Below are 22,417 nucleotides of genomic sequence, written 5' to 3'. Positions count from 1 at the left end.
TTTTCTCATGCCATAGAAACCTAGGAAGTTGCAAAGTTATAAAAGGTGAAAACTGTGTTTTTTTAAATGCACAACATTTATTTTGATGTGAGAAACTGAAAAATAGATTAAGAAAATATCTTCTTTAGAAAAATGCGTAACAGGAAAAGGGCTTCACATGTTGATGAGATGAGCCAAGTCAGTGAAATGGTTACTGACTTTCAGGCAAGTGATAAATGAGAATCCTGTCTCATAATGTGTCCCTTTCAATTTTTGTCCCTGCTCTTTTATCTTTGAACTTTTACACAGGAAATTTCATATGTATTTAATACAAAAATGACATTAAATGAGCTTTCCATTTCATGTTTCAGAACTTTCTTCATTCTAGAAGATTTCCTTTATTTCTTTACAGTAACTTGTTAGCTTGAGATACATAACAAATAGCAACTATTTGGATACAGTTTTAGCATGGCACATACTGTCCTTTTAATTAATTCTGGACGTTAGGAACTACATATGCATGCACTTCAAGATAAGGCCTTTCTAAGGGCTAAAACCAGTAAACATAGTTTAAAAGACTGTTTACTGCATTATCTGGTTATCACCATATCTACATTTTTGTCAGCATTCATTCATTTCCTTATGTAGAAGGGGAGGTTCTGAATTGAGTGCAGCTTTTGTGAGTAGCAAAAAAGCCATTTTAAGGATGTTTTTTGTCAGTCATGTTAGCTTCTAGTACAAGAAAAATAAATTGCAGCTTCCCTGAGAAAGTGACATAAACCCATGGGCTTTTTATGTCACGAAGGGATTATTGTGAGAAAGATAGGAAACCGTCACCCAAGCTGTGATCTCTCTTGATGAAATTGCTGCATTCTTAACTAGTACATAAAAAGTCCAGGAGACAGTAAGAGATGGTAAAAGAATGTCATGCTTCATACCAAACATTGGTAAGAACTATAAGCTGTTGCAGGTATCATGATCTACAAAGGAAGCTGCCAGCCTTGTAAAGCAAGATCGACTAATAGTGACAGGCACATTGTCTACACTCCAATTCTTGGTCTCTGCTCTTTTCCTTGGCTTGTCCCCAATCCTTCCCTTCTGTAATAATTAGCATATTATCAAGACAGACATAATTATAGGTACTTCTTTACCCAGGATTGCCCAAGATAGGTAAATTGGTTTTGTGTCTTGGGTGACTTGGCTACAGATCATAATGGGTACTCTCTTAAGAAGCTTGATACCTAGCCATACCTTCTTAGAGGGTTTAATTGAGTAATGATGCTATCACATACAGACAAGTTTTGGAAAAGCCTACAGCAAAGAATGACTTCCCAAATACTGTTCTTTGTCATACACTTTATATGACTCTCGTGTGTGAATTCACTGACTTATCAAACTTGGCAGAAAATACAGCTGCTGGTCTAGAAGTTGAAAGTTTCAGGAACTGAGGAGGAGGATAGGGTTGAGAGGGAGTAGGAAATCAGTCATACAAGCATTAACATACGTAAACTTAAAAGTCTCTGCTAAAACTTTTAGGTAATTGTCAGATATTTGCAGACTAATAGCAGTCAGCTCATTGATTTAATGAGTGTTATTTGACCTATAATATTAATGTGGTTTACTGTTTATTAATTAAACATCAACTTGAGGAATATCATTATTTTAAATAGAAACACTCCATATCTCTCTCCATTAATAAAGAGATGAGTATGCTGTTAGAGATCATAGTCCCTCTGGTGTGAGGATCACTTCACAGAGTTTTCAGAAATCATAGAATAATGGAATGGTTTGAGTTGGAAGGGACCTTAAAGATCATCTAGTTCCAGCCACCTGTGCCCCAGGGACACCTTCCACTAGACCAGATTGCTCAAGTTGCATCCAGCCTGGCCTCATGTCTCAGTGTATGTCCATATCCCCGTGTCCAGCCTGGGCAATACAGGGCATTTTGCTCAGCTATGTAGCGTGAGCTGGTGAAGTATTTTACTAACATAACTCTGGTGCGAGTTCCTGGTAACCTGCCAGGCAAGTGTCAGCAGTACTGCATGGCTCAAAAAAATGCTGCCCTCAGCAGTATGACTGTGTCAAGTTATTTGTCATTTCATTTGATAATTTTTCATTAGTACGCTTAGCATAAGAATGTGCTGATGAAATTTGATAAAAATGTAAAGCTAATTGGAAATAAAGAAGAGCGTGATCCAGGAAGAGATGAATACTCTAGCAGATTGAAATAAAAGAAGTGAATTAGTGTCAGTAATACCAAGTAAAAGGTCATCCTTCTAGGAACTAACTGAAATTCAACTGCTGAACAGGGATTTACCAGACAATAACTTTGATAAGAAAGATATGGGTGGTATGTGCCCAGTGGTCCAGTTGACCACTGGATGACTATAAAGGAGCAGGAAGATAAAGCATTATAAAAGAGAAATACACTCTCTGGATATACATGTGGATTACTAAGATAGAAGAATGCTTAATTACATTGCAAGGCATTAGTGAGTCCTTGGTTGGAGTAGTCACAGTGCTTAGCTGTTTTCACATTACTTACATAGATGAGAGAGAGAGGCACCTCTGGGAGATGGTTTAGAGTGGGATTTATGAAAGCTTAAGGAGACTTCACTCCAAATGCTGGTGTTTTAAGTTAAACTAGGTTTTGGGTATATCTCCTAAAATAAATGTTTTTATTCATTTGCCAAAAAAAAAAAAAAAATATGTAATTAGATTGTAGTAAGTAGAGTGTAACTCTACTGAGTATATTGGTAGAAAGTCCTTCTTGTGAGGGAACACTAACAGAATAACATGTTAAGCCTAATTCTAGCAGAGAATGGATGAGATGACTTTATATAAGGTCTGTGTTGGGAAAGAAAAATAACTGCTAACCCTAAAGGGTATTGGTGAAGAGGAATAACAAAGAAAAAAAAAAAAGAAAGAAAAAGGTGATAGGTTGTTTGTAAATAAATGGAATTTAAATAAGGGGAAGTTCTGCTTGTGTGAGAGAAATTCTTGAGCAGCCTTCAAAAATCCTATTAGTGACAAAAGATACACTTTTCAAATGGAGCTGAAACTTGTTGAATCAGATTAAATTAAGTAACTGTTTGTGATTGCAGGTTCCTTGTTGTGATGTGACAAGAGTTCATTTCAATACCCACATCCCTTTGAAATAATTTTTTGATGAATCCACAGCTCTGCACACAAATTTTCTTTTTGTTATACAGACTGAGCTTTATTCAATTAAACTCTGTGCTCTGCATCCCCTGCCCTCCAATTGAGTCACTGTTGGTCACTCCCTCTCCTGCTTCTAAAAGCTGGGGAAAATTGATGATATCCTTTAAAAGTGATTGGTAACACCAATATAAAGGAAGATCTATTCTCATGTAGACAGAATTATAGCTAGGTGTCAGTCTTAAATATGTGAGGAGATTATAAGGGGGTTTTCAACATGGTAAAGTCATGAGAGTATTATCGCATAAAGTTCTAACAGAGTTTTGTTTCACAAATACAGTTTAACAGCCCTCATAACCTAATAACAGCTATTAATTTAATAACACTTAATGTGTGTTATTTGTCCTCTAATATTAAAGTATGTCTGTGTCTATTCAAAGTGTTGAGTTGAAGTTACTGTAATATAAATAACAATTTTATCTGTATTGCCTGAACTGAATTTTGTGCAAGTTTATGGTAGTAGTTGACTTACTTATGGTTTGGTGCCTAAATCTAGAGAATTAATGATTAATTAATTCCTTGTTTGGCATAGAGAAATAGTTCTTGCTGTTCCATGGCTCATCGGGAGACAAGTATGTTTGTGCTAAGCCCAGCCTTGATTGCTGTAAGTCAGAACTGGAACAGAGCCTGACCTTTTCCTGCAGGGCTTCCTGCAGCTCCTTTCCTGCCAATACCTGCACCCAACACAGTACATCCCCAGTGAGCAGAAGCTGGCAAACCTTTCTTTGTCACGCTTTACATGTAATGTGTTCTTCAAACTCCCTGTTGCTTCTAGCACTGTCAAAGCATATCATGGTAATTTTCTTGATGTGTTAGAATAGCTTCTAGTTGCATTACTCATCATTTCTGTTCAGAAACAAATTAAAAATAAGTAAAAATAGGAAAACATTTTTCAGTTCTGTTTTGTGTATGTTCCCTGAATATTACTCTACTCTTAATTTATACCTGGTTTTGCCTCTAATATGCATGACAGGTGAACAGTCAGTATGAAAGTTCTCTTCAGTTCCATTCCCTCAAGCCATAACAACCAATTGATGTCAGTTACCCCAAAAGCAAATTAATCCCAGTCCTGTTTTGTTGAATCAATACTAATGCATTTTTCCTGTAATTTTCAGGTTTTGACAACACTGGCTGCCAGCAAAGCTGAGGTAGGAAATCCTGTCTTACATGTGTGGATTGTTAAATAGCTGTCTGCAATTTTGATAGTGGGGCTTGCTTTCTTGCAATTTTGGGGTGAAAATTTAAGGGGCTTCACTGTGACACCTGCTGTTTCTAGCATTTAATGAAACAATCTTTGGAATTCTTGTCTTGTTACAACAATGTGTAAGCTGATAAATTCCTCCTAGGAAAGTTTTATCATTATGTAGGTCTTTGAAACTGTGTAGTTCAGAGCTTTGGTAAGCATGTGTTGTAATTTCCCATCAATAGAAGATGGCTGTCTGACCTTTCCTCTATGCCCTTCAATTTTTCTTCATTGCTTCCGAGCAAAAAGCGTACTGTATCTGCTCCAAGGTCAGCTCTGCTGTTTGGCTTGCATTCCTTCCCAGTCCTTGGCTTGCCTCACTCTTTGGTACCATATGACATGAGCTGTTTGAACAGACTGGACATGAGAGAGAAGTTTAGTTTTATGACACAGTGCTACTAGCTGAATTCTTGATCAATTCTGGAATGACATTAACTATACGGTGTGTTGTCTACAGTGTCTACAATGCTTGGCATTGCTAGTTTAGATTGATCATTTTGGATTTGCATTTATTTTGTTAGCTTTTCTAGTAGTGTGTGAGTATTCTACCTGATCTTAATGGGTTTAACTTTATTCTTAGAGGTGAAAATATTCTGATTATTGGAGTATATTTTGAATAACTGATTGCTAAACCAAAAATGACAGTTCTTTGTGACCACCAGCGTGTTATACAGTATTTGTCTCTTTTGAACATTGCTGTTGAGTAAGTCACTGCACTTTTAATAACTGACAGGTATTTTTATTCAGTGTGCACAGTTACTGACTCATTTAAATGTAATGTCAATTGGAAGCTCAGAGCATTTCTATATGAAACAGGTCTTGGACTCACGGTAGGGAATTTGTGATGTACTCCAAAGCTAATGTTTAACTATGACAAAAGGTGTAGGTGACTCTTACAACTATAGTCAGATAAATTTTTAATATGAATGTTTTGTAATTCAAATTGCATTATTAAAGAGAATAGATAATCTGTGTTAGTTATTTTAAAGAACAAGGATGCAAGTTCACTTGCATACTATAAAAGAATGCCATAATTCATGGCAAAGTTCCCCCATACAGGGAAAATCCTATTTGGAAGGTAAAGGATGATTAGGTGCTTTCCTAAATCAGGTTTGTTTATAGTCCTACTGAATATTCACAAGAGTAACAACTAGAAAGAACAATAAGCATGCAGGACTGGATGCTGATTTTTTGAGTTGGAGTCAGTTTTCTGCTGAGGGAAATGGCTCCTTTGACATAATAGCAAACTTAAAGATTTCTTTCTGGGCCCTATATAGTGCATAGTACAGTTTTGGTGTATTTTGAGGCTAACACACCTTAAATAGTTGTTTGTGTGGATGACACACATAACATTTCCTCGGGTTTGATAATAGTGGCCTCATGTTTTGACTTTTTTTTTTTTCTCCTTTTTTTGCACTCTTTGATCTTCATGATCCGGTCTTGAAATTTAATTATTCACAGTATCACAGTATCACAGTATGCTGGAGATTGGAAGGGACCTCAAAAGATCATCTAGTCCAATCCCCCTGCCAGAGCAGGAACACCTAGATAACGTTACACAGGAATGTGTCCAGGCGGGCTTTGAATGTCTCCAGGGAAGGAGACTCCACAACCTCCCTGGGCAGCCTGTTCCAGTGTTCCGTCACCCTCACTGAGAAGAAGTTCCTTCTCAAGTTTAAGTGGAACCTCTTGTGTTCCAGTTTGTACCCATTACCCCTTGTCCTATCATTGTTTGCCACTGAGTAGAGCCTGGCTCCATCCTCGTGACACTCCCCCTTTATATATTTATAGACACTTATAAGGTCACCCCTCAGTCTCCTCTTCTCTAAACTATAAAGACCCAGCTCCCTCAGTCTTTCCTCATAAGGGAGATGCTCCACTCCCTTAATCATCTTGGTTGCCCTGCGCTGGACTCTCTCCAGCAGCTCCCTGTCCTTCTTGAACTGAGGGGCCCAGAACTGGACACAATATTCCAGATGGGGTCTCACCAGGGCAGAGTAGAGGGGAAGGAGGACCTCTGTCGACCTACTAACCACCGCCCTTCTAATACATCCCAGGATGCCATTGGCCTTCTTAGCCACAAGGGCACAGTGTTGGCTCATGGTCATCCTGTCGTCCACTAGGACCCCCAGGTCCCTCTCCCCTACACTGCTCTCTAACAGGTCGTTCCCCAACCTATACTGGAACCTGGGGTTGTTCCTGCCCAGATGCAGGACTCTACACTTTCCCTTGTTATATTTCATCCCGTTATTCCCTGCCCAACTCTCCAGCCTGTCCAGGTCTCGCTGGATGGCAGCACAGCCTTCTGGCGTGTTAGCCACTCCTCCCAGCTTAGTGTCATCAGCAAACTTGCTGATAGTACACTCAATTCCCTCATCTAAATCATTGATGAATATATTAAATAATACCGGTCCCAGTACTGACCCTTGAGGCACTCCACTAGTTACAGGCCTCCAACTGACTCCGCCCCATAGACTACAACTCTCTGTCTTCTCTCCTTTTCGCAGTCCACCTCACTACCTGGTCATCCAGTCCACACTTCCTCAATTTAGCCGTGAGGATGCTGTGGGAGACTGTGTCAAAGGCTTTGCTGAAGTCAAGGTAGACCACTTTTCCTCTTTTTCTTTTCAGTTGACATAGCTGTGGTGTTCCCTTACCGAATTTTCTCAGTAAAAACTAGACAGAAAAATAGCGTGTTTGTGTTACTGTTGAATGCTTCAGGAAGATACAAAGAATTTGGGTTTTTCTGTTTTTTGTTTTTTGTTTTTTTTTTTTTTCCAAATGCTGGTTTCCACATACCAGCTGCAGAGAAACAAATACATCTAGAGGAGGCTGTCAAGTAAGCCAAAGACCTTTCGTCAATCTTTTAACACGAAGGGGCAACAAACAGTGACAGAGTCAAAGCTGTAGGCAGCAAAGCCTTCCATGAATAATTGCCAAATCTGCCTACACTGTGCCTTTTAGTGTCATAGTCTTGTAAATATGAAAGTTAGAAGCATCTTTAAAAAAGTATAAGTTGTGCATAGATAGTTAAATACAAAGATTTTTATCATGAATTACTCTGGTCTCTTGCACAGTAAAGCACGTAACAGATTGTGTTAACGTCATTACAAAATGGGCCTGAGAACAGCCTCAAATACAGCAATACACTGTGTAAATTCCTGTGACATACAGAATATAATATATTTTTCATGTAATTACCTGTAACAACACAGTTTAAGGAATGACTTTTTTCAGGTCTGCTACCTTTATTTGATGCAGGTATGTGGTTGACAAGTCATTTATTGCTTTTTGGCATATACATGTCCCCTTCAAAAGATCCCTCTTTCATTAAACTATGTGACTTTTTCCAGAGTGTCCTTTTTTTCTAATTAGCTATTAGTGTAAATAATCTTCATGTTGGGGAAACCATCATTTCTTTTCTTCTTTCTGAAACAAAAGTTTCTCTACTTAAAAAACCTTTGTTTCCTCTCCTTCATGCTCAACCTGGCATGTAGTAGGAGAGCAGTGCTCTTACCCTTGGGTTGGGGTAATCTCACCCCCCATCCTACCCTTGGGTTTGGGGGGGAGGATGGCTACATTAAATCGTGCCGCTCTTCTGGTTCCTGTGTGGATTGTGGCTTCTCCAAAAAATGCTGGAGTGGGGGAGCAGGCCATAATAGGTGGACAGTCACATCTGTGTCCTGCCACCCCATCTGCTTGAGGGATTGTGTTCAGAAGAAGCAAAGGTTTCTCTATTTAGGTAGAGAGCAAAAGTTCCTCTACCTAAATAGAGAACAGAAAGCTGCTTTTGATTCCTGTTTTCCTTTACATCAAATAAATGATACAGTGAAGTTCAGGGCCACTGCCTTTTGAGAAATTAAGAGGTCATGCCTGATGGAAATACTGTGTGTAACCTCTCTGCCTGCTTTTATGTGAGGAATGTCAAGGCAGCCTTTTTTACTCTCATAAAGAAAAGGCTGCCAATACATCTCAATAAAACTGGAAATCAAAATCAGCTCAGAGACAAGGAGGTTATTAAATCAGAGTTTAAGGAAAACCTCAGAACAGGGAGCAGAATATGGCTCTAATGATAACAGAACTGACTGATTTATACTGCAATCTATAAGGTCCTTGATTATCAGGAAATTTCATTGTTAAGCCCCCCACTTCCCTTACATGGAAGGAGTAGGTCAGTCCTGGTGGGTAGCCTGTTTCTGCAAAGGCCAATAAATGTATTACACTTCAGTCGCCCTTTTGCAGCTCTGCGTGCAGGGTGGAGAGGGGAGAAAAATCCTCTGACAACAAGGACAGACAGTTGTTTCATTTTTCCTTTTTTCATAAAATGTTTATGAAAAATCGTGTATGCTTGTGGTGCTGTAGAAATATGTTTACACGAATGATGTGAGAGGTGAGTATGCAAGGTGTCTACAGCAGATATGGTCTGAAAGACATTCAGAGCATTTGTGCTTGCTGATATTATTGTCATTTTTGCATTACACTAATGCCTAGAGGCCCCAGCTGGAATCCTAGTCTTTCAGGTTGTGTACAGGCATGTGTTACACAGTATTTCAAAGGTCTTGCTCACTTAGGTAGATAATACATGAAATGGTTACAGCAAAATGAAGAAAATCATGTGGCAGGTTGGTAGCAGAACCGTGAGGTTTCATTGCCAGCAGGGCCATACTGTCTGTTTTTCTTAGTTTTAATGTTGAAGCAAACTAACTCAATTTTTGAAAAGCAGCTGGTAAAACAGGGTGTGTAAACAACAGAACTTTCTAAGAAAATATGTACCTACCAATATTGTTCTGTTATTATTGTTTTGATAGTTTGCAGTATGCTCTGTTCCTGGTACACTTAATTCTTTTAGCTAGTATACCAGTAATTGTTAAATCCTGTTGGCTGTCTGATTTGTTTCTGTGGGAAAACTATGATATCAATGGACACATTATTTGGAGAAACAAGAATGCTTGGTTGGATGCTCTTAGGATGAATTACAGGTGTATTAAAAGTCCACGGTAGATAAAAACATGCCATTCAGTCTTCTTGGTCTCTTTGTCCTGATTTATTCTCCAAAGCACACTTGACACACAAGGATCTAATCTGCCGTCACTCCAGGGTACACACATTCTCAAGACACAAGACGTTTCCCTTTCAATTTTCACATTATTTTTCAGAATGAATGAATGAATGGATTATAGCCTTCCCTTTTCTGATGGATCAATACTTTGCATCAGCTGAGGCGTTTGATTGAGCCTATGCATTGTTAATCCTATCCAGCTGTATATTCCCTCTTCCATAAAAGAGAAGTGAGGCATTGAGTGATCAGTCGTGATGACTGATAAAGAATTGGCTATTAGTTTTTTTAAGTGCTCATTGAGTTCTTCATTTAAAGTAAGAAGATATTTGCATTTTAAAGAGCAGCAGCAAGTTCTATAAAAGTATAGCCTGATGCTTTCCGTGTAGTCACAATGATGAATATTTTAAGGGGTTTACCATCTTTATAGTTTGTAATAGGACTTTAGAAATTTCAAGAGTGTAACTGTTACAGTAAGATGGTCCTTTTTGCTTGGTCCATTGAAATCCCTTCGAATTTGACTGAGTCATAAGCTGTCACTAATTGTGTATAAATTGCTATCACTAGCGTAAAAACATGGTAATTGCAATCAATTGTAAATTGGAGAATGATGTATCAAAGTAATTTTAACTTGTTGAGATTTTAGAACTGATCACTTATAACTGTGCAGAAACTGTTATTTTGATGTTTAGCCATAAATTATTTCCACTGAAAAGTATTTAATGTGCATATAAGCTGAGTAAGCATCTGAACTCCCACTGAACGTTGTCTACAGGTCACATATAAGACCTAGTGAGCACCTACCTGTGTCTTCAGGTACCTAATAAACTCTTGATTGTCAGTGATGGGAACTCCAAGCTGTAGCAATTATCTTAGCAAGTTAGTATGGACATTGCAATGTGGCAGAAAAGAAATTCGTAACAATGCATGTCTGGTAGATGACCTTTGAACGTGATTTGAGTGCACCCCCTCTGAACACTTAAAATAACTCCCTTCATTAGTATTTGCTAGATTCCCTTCCAACTTCTATTACCAAAAGTAGAATCCTGACTATTTTTTATAATTTCAAGGTGTTTTTTTTTCATTGGTTACATACATATGCATCAAAACTGTGCAAAATGGGTGGGAAAGAATTACAGAAAGTTTTCATCCATTTTTTACTTGAGTATGAATTTATAGCATCATGCTTCTCCAATATGAAATCCTCTACAGTAATTTTAAGCTGTGCAATATGAGAGACAGTCTTGCTGTAGCTGCTACTATAAAACCTAATTTGCTGCATAAAATATGAGAGCTATAGTGAAATATGAGCCTTGAGAGCAACTCTTTTGATCTTGAGTAGTCAAAAGGTTGGCATGTATAATGGTATGAAAATAAATGATGTCAAAATTGTAGAATATAATTTACGGTTTGGGGACTACTTTATTCATAGAAGCAGAAGCTTCTACCATTGCAAATAGTCCAGCAAAAGATAATGAATGGAAAAAATAAACGTTCATAAAGAAACCAAATATATTGAATCATGCAATACATCAGTTTAGACATAGCCAGTTGACTATTGATTATATATTATTAATATATATATTATATATATTAATATTATATATACACAATATAATATATATTATTATATATATTAATATATATTAAAAAGAACATTTATAAAAGATACAAATGGAAATGTAGCTTTTGTTTTGTATTTCATAGACTCATAAAGTGGTTTGGGTTGGAGGGAGCCTCAAAGATCATCCAGTTCCAACTCTCTGCCATGGGCAGGGACACCTTCCGCTAGACCAGATTGCTCCAAGCCCTATTCAACCTGGCCTTGAACACTGCTAGGGATGGGAAAGCCACAGCTTGTCTGGGCAGCCTGTGCCAGTGCCTCACCACCCTCACAGGAAAAAATGTATTCCTAATATCTAATCTAAATCTACCCTTTCAGTTTAAAGCCATTCTCCCTTGTTCTATCCCTATGTGCTGTTGCAAAAAGCCCCTCTTCAGCTTTCTTGTAGCCCCTTTAGGCATCGGAAGCTGCTCTATGGTCTCCCTTGCGCCTCCTCCTGGCTGCCCAAGCTCAGATCTCTCAGCCTGTCTTCACAGTAGAGGTGCTTCAGCCTTCAAAACTGATTTTACTCCAACTCCAAGTACAGCAACTACACCAACTCCAGCAACAAGTACAGCAGCTACTCAAACTCTGACTGCAACAGACAGCACAGCTACTCCAGCTCCAAGTACAGCAGCTGCCAAACCCTGACAACAGATACTCAGTCAGCTCAAACAGGTCCGTGTCCCCATCCTTCTGTTGGAGGTCTCAATTTATTTTTTTAAATAAATACTAGGTATCAGCTGTGTCGTGGTTTAAACCCAGTCAGGTAACTCGTTCACTCACTCCCCCACTTCTTTCCCTCCCCCTACTCCCAGAGGGACGGAGAGGAGAATCGAAAAGAATGCAACTCCCACGGGTTGAGATAAGAACAGTTTAGTAACTAAGGTATAACACAAATCACTACTGCTACCACCAATAATAACAATGATAAAGAAAATAACAAGGCCCCCCCTAGCCTGACCAAGCACTGACGGATACCTCCTCCAACCCCGCAATCCCCAGCCCTTCCTGCTAACTCCCAGTTACATCCTGGGCATGATGTGCTGTGGAATGGAATAATACCTCTTTGGCTAGTTTGGGTCAGGTGTCCTGTCTCTGCTTCCTCCCAGCTTCCCCTCCTCCCTGGCAGATCATGAGGCTCACAAAGTCCTTGGCCAAACCAAAACATCCTTGTTATCAGCTCTGTTCCCAGGCCGAAAGTCAAAACACAGCACTGCACCAGCTACCAAGAAGGAGGAAAATGACTGCTACTGCTGAACCCAGGACAAGCTGTCATTCCGTTTGGCAAAGACTTGGTTACATAAATTGGTTTTGCTTCCTTCCAGTGACAAAATCTTTGGTCTTGTAAACTCTTAAAAATGAGATTTTTCTTTTTTCAGTTATCCCAGTGCAGTCTGAAGGGGTACCCAAGTGCTTCATGGTGCTTCTAGGAGAGTGATTGCAAACCAAGATCATAATACTTGTTGACTAAAATCTATATGCTTACTCCTCCATGTAGATTTTAATGAGTGGTCTGGTAGCTGAGACTCCATTGCCTACACAGGTTTCAAACTAGCATTTGGTTTTTTTCAGTGTTTATATAAAAAATGGTCCATGGACTAGGTCAGTTACCTAAATTTGCTTCATTTAAGATAAACAATCTTCCCTAATAAAGTCTACCTCTGGAAACAGTCTTTTAATTGTTTAAGCCTCTATCTTTCTTCTGAATACTGATTTTTTCCTATTTTCACTGAAATGCTGCTCAGTCCCTTTGGTCAGGTGTGAGGTAAGTCTTGCTTTTTGTTCAGACTGGGATTTCGTTGTACTTTTGGAAGTGTGCTATTAAAGGGAAAGTGTTCTTACCAGATCTACACAACTTCCAAGGCTGTTTAGATTATTTATGCCAGTAAGTATGAAATTGAAATTTTCCTCCAAGGATCTAGAGATTGCACCATCCCACACACAAAGCCAGAATCTGCTCGGGAAGGACTCCTGCAGAGACTTCTGAAGATAATTGGATTTATTAAAGTAATGTTAACTGTGAAACATCATGTGTGCATTTTTATGAATATGTGGCTTCAGAATGCATTCCAGCTATGCGCATCAGTAATTTGATGGCAATAGAAATGAATATAAGCTAGTCTCACTAAAGGGTTAGTGTTGACTTGGAAGTACATTTTGTTTATTTTTTCTGTTTCTCAGTTTACTTCTATGTCTTCTTGCTAAATGTTGTAAATTTTCACTGCCTATATGAGAATCTTAACATGTTTTGAGGATTTTAAAGGTGATTTATTAATCACAATTTTCTCAGTCCTTTTGTTGTGAATTTCAAGAGTATCATCATGTCAGAACTGTAGATGTGCCATATTGATCTTTGTGATTAAATCAGCCACAGGAAACTTGATTTCTAAGGGAAAATGTAATATTCTCAAAGCCGAAACGTCTCCTAAATATTTATAGGCTGCAAAAGTTGATCAAGTACCTTTGTTCTTTGATTATTACAGTGAACAATGACACTTAGTATGGATTCTCATCATATTAATGTGATGTAGTAATATATAAATGTATGTGTATGTGCTTTCAATCGTGAATATGCAGAGGTGACTCTTTTTTTCTATCTTGGCAAGGCAAGAAGATAAATAGGTGAAAATGTGTATGTGTTTGAGCGATAAAGTTGGTTTAATGATTCTCAGGGAAAAAATTCCTGTGGTACATACAGTAGTGACTTGATTGAACAGGACAGAATCATGCAGCTCAATTAATGTGCAAATATGTGTTCACTGAACTTTCATTCCATTTATCACGTGGATGTGGAAATAGGGTCATTTTTTATCTCTGTATTATGCATATGACATCTTAGTTTGCGGCTTGCATGTTGCTATGGAAAAAATAGCAACGTGGCACACCACAGGCAAGAAGAATTGGAGATAAATTCCTGAGCTGTCACAAACATCTTTAAGTAGATCTTTGAAGATAAGCCTCTTCCTTCTGCAATGATTAATAATAAGAAGGCTTTTGCATGCTCTTTCCATTAAAATTATATGCTTCTTTTGCCCATATGCTCTAAAAAATCATTGGCAGTGATTGTCATGATTCTGAAGTACATAGTTAGCAAAGAAAGTATAATAATGGGGAAAAAAAAAACCCCAAAGAAGTTTTAGTTGAAAATATATTAGTACTTATCATTGGTTACTTAAAATAAGAAGTCATCACCCATTTCAAAGTAAGTTTTTTCTGATACTTGAAAAGGTTTTCTTCTGTCATCAGATGTAGTAAAATTTGTTTGGGCACTGTTCTCTTTCTTTTGATTTACTGTTTTAAATGAGTTTATCAAGGATACAGTTGATTATTCAGTTTATACACTGGAAATCTGCGCAGAAAATTCCATTATTGTATAGTGAAGAAAGTTCTTTATTTCATTTCTATAATTGAAATAAAGTTGTCTTTTGAAATTGAAAAAAAATAATTCATAACAGCAGGGGGAAAAGATGGAATTTCATAGGTACAATGTAATTTGACAAAAAGGTCCTTTCCTAGGTGTCTATATAAAGAAACATGGTTAAAATTTTCAGTGTTCTATTTAATTGACAGTCTGAAGTAAAGACCTTTTGGCTGACAGGGGCAGCTGTATAAATTAAAGACCATCTGAATTCCACCTGGAATTGTCATCTTTGCAGGCAAAGCTTATAACCTTTAAACAAACCACAGGGCAAGTTCTCTGCCATGTAACTTGGCAGAGCTTCATAAGCTTTAATGGAGCTGTGCCTTAATGGAGCTGTGGCAGTTTCTAAGAGCAGTGACTGTGATCTTAATTTAGGAAGAAGGTGTCAGAAGCTTAGGAATAGAAAGAAGAGTCTAAATTGTTAATTATCAGTCCTCACTGTTGGATAGGAAAACGTCCTATTGGCTTGGGAACTGCAATGCCTGGTCTAAAAAAGATATTTTTTTCAGCAGTTATTTAGTTCAACAACTTAATGCTTTAATTAATGTAATAGAATGAATCCCTGCAGTGTAGCCCTGTGCTTTCAGGATTTTCTTCAGCCAGCTGGTTTTCTACTTTAAAAGTACCAAGAAAGAGCTTTCAGTCCAAAGTACAGCACATATCGATGTTTCACATTTAACTTGGGTTGACACCTGTTAAACTATTAAATGTGATCAGTTTTCTCATTTACTGTCTGAGAGCTGAGGTTAACATAATATTGATGCCTTCTAGGTGCATGTGAATATGCAAACACAGATATTATCGGTATATTCTTTTTCTTTTGTACTGCTAAAAGATGCATGTCTACTAATACTTGAAGTAAGGAAGTACTTTATGATATGCAAACAAATAAGCTTGTCCCATCAGTGAAAGAGCAAGTCACATTTTATTAGTAGCATATTTTTGCCTAGTAGCACTGAAATTGACCTCCTAAGACATTATTAAAAACTGTATGATATAAAAATGCAGAAAATACACTATTTCTTGTTAATTAAGCATTGTACTGCTGCTTAACGTTGTGCACAAAAAGGGCAAAGCAGATATTCTGGCAAAAGTTTATGAACAAAATGCAAGTAGTTTGGAGGAAAAAAACACCACCACCCCAAATTTCAAAAGTAGATGTAGTTTTCCATGAGTGCAAAACCATTGATTGCTGAAGTTATAGACTATTATGGGTTTGTGTTTAGGGAAGATAATAGGTTTGTAAAAATAGGCGTTACACAACTTTATTCACATGTAAAACAGTTACAAGCCAAACAATATCTATTTGGACTTCTTCATTAGGAGGCTTTGGAAAGTTGCTGCTGACTATTCACATTGTACATCTTACAGTACTTGCCACAAAAGTGAATAGCCAGACTTAGGAGATGGTGTATTAAAATATTATTAATATTGTTTGCTTTCCCATTCATTTTTGGCTAGTCACTGCCCATGTTTCCTATCCTCCTATAAGAACATAGGGTTTGAGGTGATTTAAAACTGGAGTGGATATTTGGGGAAATGCTTATATTGCTATAATAGAGAGGGTGGGGAGGGAGAGTAAAAGGTAAAAGGTGTTGTTTTTTGATGCCTGCTTTTCGTAAGGCAAGATGCTGGGGGGATGAACAGTAGTGTCTGTATTGGTGTACCTGTGGTCCAGTACCTGTGGTGTATCTTCTTCAGGGAGAGTGGGAGAGAGAAACTCCTGCCCAGCTTTACAGAGGTGAAGAAAAGAGATTAATAGACTTGGGAGAGAGACTGTCATGTTGTGGAGGAAAATGGGGAAGCTGTGCAAATAACGGGTGAAATATGGCACTTTCTCCTCCTCATTGAAGAAAAGTCAGCAAGGCATAGCCAGAAAATTTCTAAATTTTCTTCCACCATTTCAATCTTGAGTTTTCTCAGGTGGTATAATTAAAATTTTTCTGTTGAAGGTGAAGCAGCTGTGTGTGCTGGGATGCAGAGGAAGGTCTGCATCTTTCACCTTACAAAAAGGCAAATAGCAGAGGGTAGACCAGGGTATGTAATTAACTTGTCGAGGCACATAATTTTCCCCAGCAGTTCCATATTTGCTGTTGAAGTAGGAGTCCAGTTTCTGGTCTGATAAGGAGTTTCCAATTTGTAAGTGGTTTATTCACATTATTATGACTTATTTGCAGAATGACTGAAGTACTTTCCTAACCAAGAGATACTGTCTGTTTGATTGGGAGTTTGTGGTTATGAAACTAAGCTGAAGTCTTCAAAATCACCCTTACAGCGTTTCTGTAACAGACTAACTGCAGTTGGTTGGGAATTACTCTTCCTTGCTCTATCTTATTTCTTCATATCTTTTATCCCCAAAGGACACAATGAATGTTGCAGTATATAGGATTTGAAGAACTTCAGAGTGGATTCCAAATCATTGAGTAGCTAATGAGTTTAATCTTTTCATTTCCATTACTTTTTCTGCGGACTTTGTAGTCTTAGGCTTCAAATGTAACAAGAGAATTTTTTTTTTCTTGCTCTGGATTCAGTGAACATTTGTGCTGTAACTTCTCTAGAGAGGCAAAGCAGCTCCCAGTTGAACAGCTCTTCAAATAGAGCATGATTTTTGATAAAATGAAATTGAAACCATCACAGTATTTGAGCTCTAGATGATTTATTCTGGCAAATAACAGAAGGGCATCTGCAGCTAAACATAAATGATTACATGTTGGTAAAGCCACCAATTGTCAAGAGACGAGAATGTTCTAGGAGGCACTATCTGTGATGTTTAATGAATTGCAATGCATCACTACTAAACCTGCATTACAAAACAGCTTTCTAAATTGACACGAGGAATGTACTTAATTTATAAAGTCATGGTTTAAAGAACTGTACTATATTTATTAGTTTAGTTTGTCTTGTGTTGACTTAACCCAAGAAGCCAACATAATACTCTTTGTAAGTTGGTTTTAATGCCTATTTTTCAGAAAAGAATCACAGTAGCAGATTAAGGCCTAGGCTAATGCTAACAGAAAGCCAAACCAAACAGCCAAAGTCATTTTTATCCTATCCCTGTTTTTAATAAATACTTTATTTATTACTATATGAACAATGTATTGAATTATGATTTTCTACTGCTCAGTATAGTGTTTTAGGAGGGATGTTACAGAAAAATCAAGAAGACAGAACAGTACTAACAAGTATTTTTGAATGTGGCTGTAACTGAGAGAAAGTTAGGTTTATGGCTCTTTACTGAATAATTTAAACACCAAATTAAGGAAGTCAGAGAGTAGTCAAATGTGTCTCTTCTGCTAATTATAAGTACACTATGGTAGAGAGAATGGAAAAGTTTAGCAGCCATATGAGCCACTAATTGAGCTGCTTCTCCCACAGGTGATTTGGCATGTAATTCCTTATCACCCATAGCCAGTCTCACTGAGATACTTTACTATAAATAGTAGGTGGCTTCATATTAGCTTCTAGATTTCAAAACTGCATATAACATCTCTCTGACCTCTTAATCTCTATATACTGTACATATAGATTGGCAATTTTCTGGTGTGTTGGTTTTGTTTGGGGTTTCTTGGGTTTGGTTTGTTGTTTTCTTCCTGACTATATAATCCTTCATAAGAAAACACAAAGCTGTCAAAACAAACACCAATTGTTAAAAGCAGTGATAGAATGTTGGTATATTTTCCAAGGAAAAAAGTTGTAGAATTGCAGAAAGAGAATCCTCTGACCCCAGGCTGAAGTTGTCTGCAGTTCTGGGAAACTTTCTGTATTTGACATGGATAAAATGGTCCAAGTTTCCTTTTGTCTTTGCAAATGATAAGTTTGTATTTTTTCCAATTATCTCAGTCATGGCTTTTTTTTTTTTAAAGAAAAAGGAGACATAGAGCAGTCATTTGAATTTGAGGGGTGGATTCATTTTCAAAGCAGGTGTGTTAGTTCTCACGTAAATCTGTATTTGAACTTTTTGAAGGTTTCTCAAGGTGGAAATTACCATGGATAACACAAGAAAATTGCCACATTACAAATATCTTAAGCAATTAATCAATCTCTCTGTGGCCGCAACTAGAGAAACAAGGCTTTGGAACAGTCAGCTGAATTTTACTCCCTGCATTTTCTGTTTTCATTTCCTTCAGTAAGGAGTCTTTGGATGTGTTTCAGTTCCTGCAGTGTGGTCTGTGCTGCATTTAAAAATTCAGAATTAAATTCAAAACAAATAAATAAATAACCAAGGCCCAAATCAGATTCAGCTTTATAAGTGTCCACATCCAGGAAATCACAAAATTTTAATAAAAGGTTTCACAATATTTCATCTATATGGACTCCATGTTCCAATTCTACCCTCCTAACTAACACCCATATACCAGAGTTTCGTCTTACTCACATGCTCTTAAGTAGGACTGATTATATGGAAAATTGAGGTGTTTGGTTTATGTCACCAACTCTTTGAAAATGAAAAATAATTTAAAAATTTAAAATAATTAAAAAAAAATAAAAATCCCTTATTCCTTTTCTAAAATATTGTATAGTGAAGACATATGATTTTATTTTGGTTAAAATTAATTGCAAGCAACCTTAATTATTTCCTGATCCCATGAGTTTAGACGAATGCTCTATTTGAAAGGAACCAATATTAAAAAATAAATATTTCTATAAGGAACAAGAATTTTTTTCCTTTATGCTTTCCTAGTGTTTAAAAATAAAGAACTCTGAAAAAATAAATCAGATTTAAAATGCCCAGAACACAGAGGCCAATAGGAATCTTACTGCCATCATTCCCATAACTGAATTTAAACACTGGATTTTTATGGATAGGTAACCACTTACTTTCTACATGAGTTGCTGTGATAAGAATTTATTACAGGACCTCAGGGAAATGTTGTTACAGCTATTAAAAAAAAGTTACCATTAATTTTGTGGAATTAGAACATCAATTTAATTTGGCCTCCTTTAATTGATGTTAGGTGGCTTGGGAACTGATGTCCTCACTTTGTAAATGCACTTAATCACTTCTTGCTACAAAACCTTGAATGCAGTTTTTCCAGTCAGAGCTGACAGTTGTAGGGTTAAAGCTCACAGCTAATAAATTTGCATGGACTAGATCTTGTGCTACCTGGTGTCCTCCTTCAAAAATATTCATATTGCAAACCAAGTCTGAATAATTTTAATTAGATAATCTCACTAAGTGTTCTTTTTCTAAATAGATTTTATTTGACCGTGTTAGTTAGCTGAGTAATTCAATTTGGTGATGTTTTTCTTAATGGGAAAACATATTCCTCTGCTTGTACAGCTGTCAGCTAGCTTACTGTAGAACACAGTTAAATATATGGTCAGAGTGCCTGGAATTAAGTGGTGCTTTGGTTGCTGCTTTTGTAGGCAGAGAGGTTTCAACTTCACGTGAACAAAGAAACTGCCAGGTTAAAAAGTCATGCAGTTCACAAAAGCAAATATCAACATGCTCAGGTTAATGATGGTGCTTTAAATGAATGATATGGAAATAATTACTTTAAAAATTGGTCTTCTCATTCTCATTTGTGGTATTTCTTCACCATTTCACACTTCATTTGGAAAATAAAAATAGCTTTCTGAGTGAGGTATTTTAATGACATATTCCTAATGAATAATCATTGCTGCAGTCATAGTTTTCCCTGGAGATCATGGCTCAAATAAGAATGAGATATTACTTGGAAGAAGAAATAAGAACACCAGAAGTACTTTTACTGTAGAATACCACTTTTCATTGAAATTATTTTGCTTCTCACTGTTAATCTTGTTTGCGATCCTCTGGCACCTGGTGTGAACAGTGGGATGAAAAAGCAAAAAAAAAAAGCTTTTTGTTTTGGAAAAACTTCTCCACTATTCAAAAAATGGAGATTTTATTTTAATTTTTTGTTTTCCACCAGTGGAGGGATAATAAATAAATCCTGGTGACTGCTTTTTAGTCCATTAGCAGGTTGCCTGATTTTTTTTCTATACTACTGGTGAAGAAAGCACTGGTTACCCATAATGGAGCCCACATAGCAGCATGGAATGCCAGTAATCCTCGTGTGCTTCAGCTCCATTGCTAAATCACGAGTGTAAGGCTTTTCTAGTTGGCTGTCTGTGGGAATTAACCATGCCGTAGAAGAAAAAGGTGACCTCTCAAGTAACTGACTTACTTTCTGTGTGCTCTTTTTAGTATACTTTCTAGACTCTGTAAATTGGGATTAAAGTACTTTGAGTAGCTGGTCCATGACACTGAAAGGTATTTCCTTGAGCACTGTTCTACCCGCTCGTCAAAACACCAAGCTCAATTTTTCACTTAGTTCTCACAGTAAACAAAAAAAATCTGAATGATGCAATCAGACTGAAACAAGTCTTTTTAATGGCTGCTTCTTTCTTTCTTAGGTGTGCAGGTAAATTTGTGAAGAGATAAACCACATTTAACAATGCCGAATTATAGGAACAGTTAACCAAGAAGACCTTGAAGCTGAGTCTTTTCAAAGACTTAAACACCAGAACTGACCACAATTGACCTGTCCTATGGACTTCCTCTTTTCAAATAGTCTTTGGAAATGTTTTGTATCTATGATCAAAATCAGTTTGGTTTTGGGTGGTTTTTTTTAGTTCAGTGATGTGAAGTCTACTCTGTAAATGCACAGCAGAGGTAGACTTTTAATTGCACATTTACTTTCAGAATGGTTTTCTAGTGAAATGATAAGCTTTTCATAAAAATACTGTAAAATATGTATACTTCTAGCCTAAAAAAAGCAAAGCAAGTTGTTTCAAATCTATAAATGAGAATAAACAGCCTTATTTCCTCAGTGTTCATAACTCCTCAGCTAAATACATTACTAGTCACTTTTTAATTACAAATGTAAAATAACAAATAGATCAAAGCAGTGTGAAAACCATTTTGGCTCACTGTGTAATTGGGGTATGTTTCATCTTTACACCATTCAGATTTTTATTTAAATTTTTTACTATATTGACCACTTATCACTTTTCCCAACTTGCTTTTTACGCATAACTTTGAATGGTAATCACTTGTCCAGGACTGCAGATGAGTTCTTCTAATGAGTGAAGAAATGAAGCAGGTGATCTTTTAAATATTTCCCTCTTAAAGAGAAGGATTAGAGAGTGAGTTTCAATCCATATCCTGTTAATCCAGACCAGACAGTGTGGTGTTGACAAGTGATGCACTGAGGGCAGATATTTAGCTTGCTCTGAAATATTCCAACACTGCAAGTTTTAGAAACTGAGAGGTGTAATGTGGGATAATTCTTTTAGACTCAGAAACATATTATGCTATGCATATGATTGAAAACAGCCTATATTTATGGTTCCTTGCTTAATGGAGCTTCTAGTGGGAAGGAGGAGAGACTTTCCCTTGTGTATATTGCATCATCCCAAACCTACCTAGCTTGTCAGCATCCTCCCTTCACATGGAACACAGTCTGCTTTTAAGCAGTTAACTATTAGGCTGGCTTATTTCCAAACAAAATTCAAACAATGAAATTCATTTTGGTCTACTTTACACCATATCTATTTAAAAGAATACTTCATGAGGGGTAGATCATCTAACACAATTTGATCTGGGAATGACCTACTTCCTACATACGACAGTTGAAGTCCAAAATACTCATTCTTTGAGCCTCGGTACATCCATAAACATGTATTTTGTGTAAGTACTTACTTTCTACCTTTATGTTAGGAAGCTGTTGAAACAACTTCACTGGGCCAGTGAAGGATACTATTAATTTTAATACAGATGTATTATTTCTGTCAAGAACAGGGAGTTTTCAATACTGTTAGGTGAGGATCATTGTTCTGTCATTCTCAGCTGAAATAACTGCTTTTCAGTGTGTTATAGGGAACTTATCCTATTGTGTATTGCTTAGATCTCTCAAAAATCAGTTATAA

The 22,417-nt window shown here is 37.1% G+C and overlaps 1 protein-coding gene across 13 annotated transcripts in view; it reads left to right on the top strand.

The window, feature by feature from the left end:
- Positions 1-22,417, top strand: part of RBFOX1 (RNA binding fox-1 homolog 1) — a 1,275,045-nt gene that overhangs the window by 278,482 nt on the left and 974,146 nt on the right. For 12 of the 13 annotated variants that reach the window (XM_062639409.1, XM_062639410.1, XM_062639411.1 and 9 more), the window contains exon 2: positions 4,314-4,346. The exons of the other annotated variant lie outside the window; for it this stretch is intronic. In XM_062639409.1, the coding sequence (XP_062495393.1) occupies positions 4,314-4,346 (33 nt within the window). The remainder of the gene's footprint in view (positions 1-4,313; positions 4,347-22,417) is intronic. 13 annotated transcript variants of the gene reach the window in all.

The sequence above is a fragment of the Pezoporus occidentalis genome, unplaced genomic scaffold (assembly GCF_034315485.1).
Source record: "Pezoporus occidentalis ecotype Australia unplaced genomic scaffold, CSIRO_AGI_Poc_V1 ctg60, whole genome shotgun sequence".
Classification (NCBI taxonomy): domain Eukaryota; kingdom Metazoa; phylum Chordata; class Aves; order Psittaciformes; family Psittacidae; genus Pezoporus; species Pezoporus occidentalis.
Note: the sequence above shows the minus strand (reverse complement) of the source record. Positions and strands in the feature narration are given on the sequence as shown.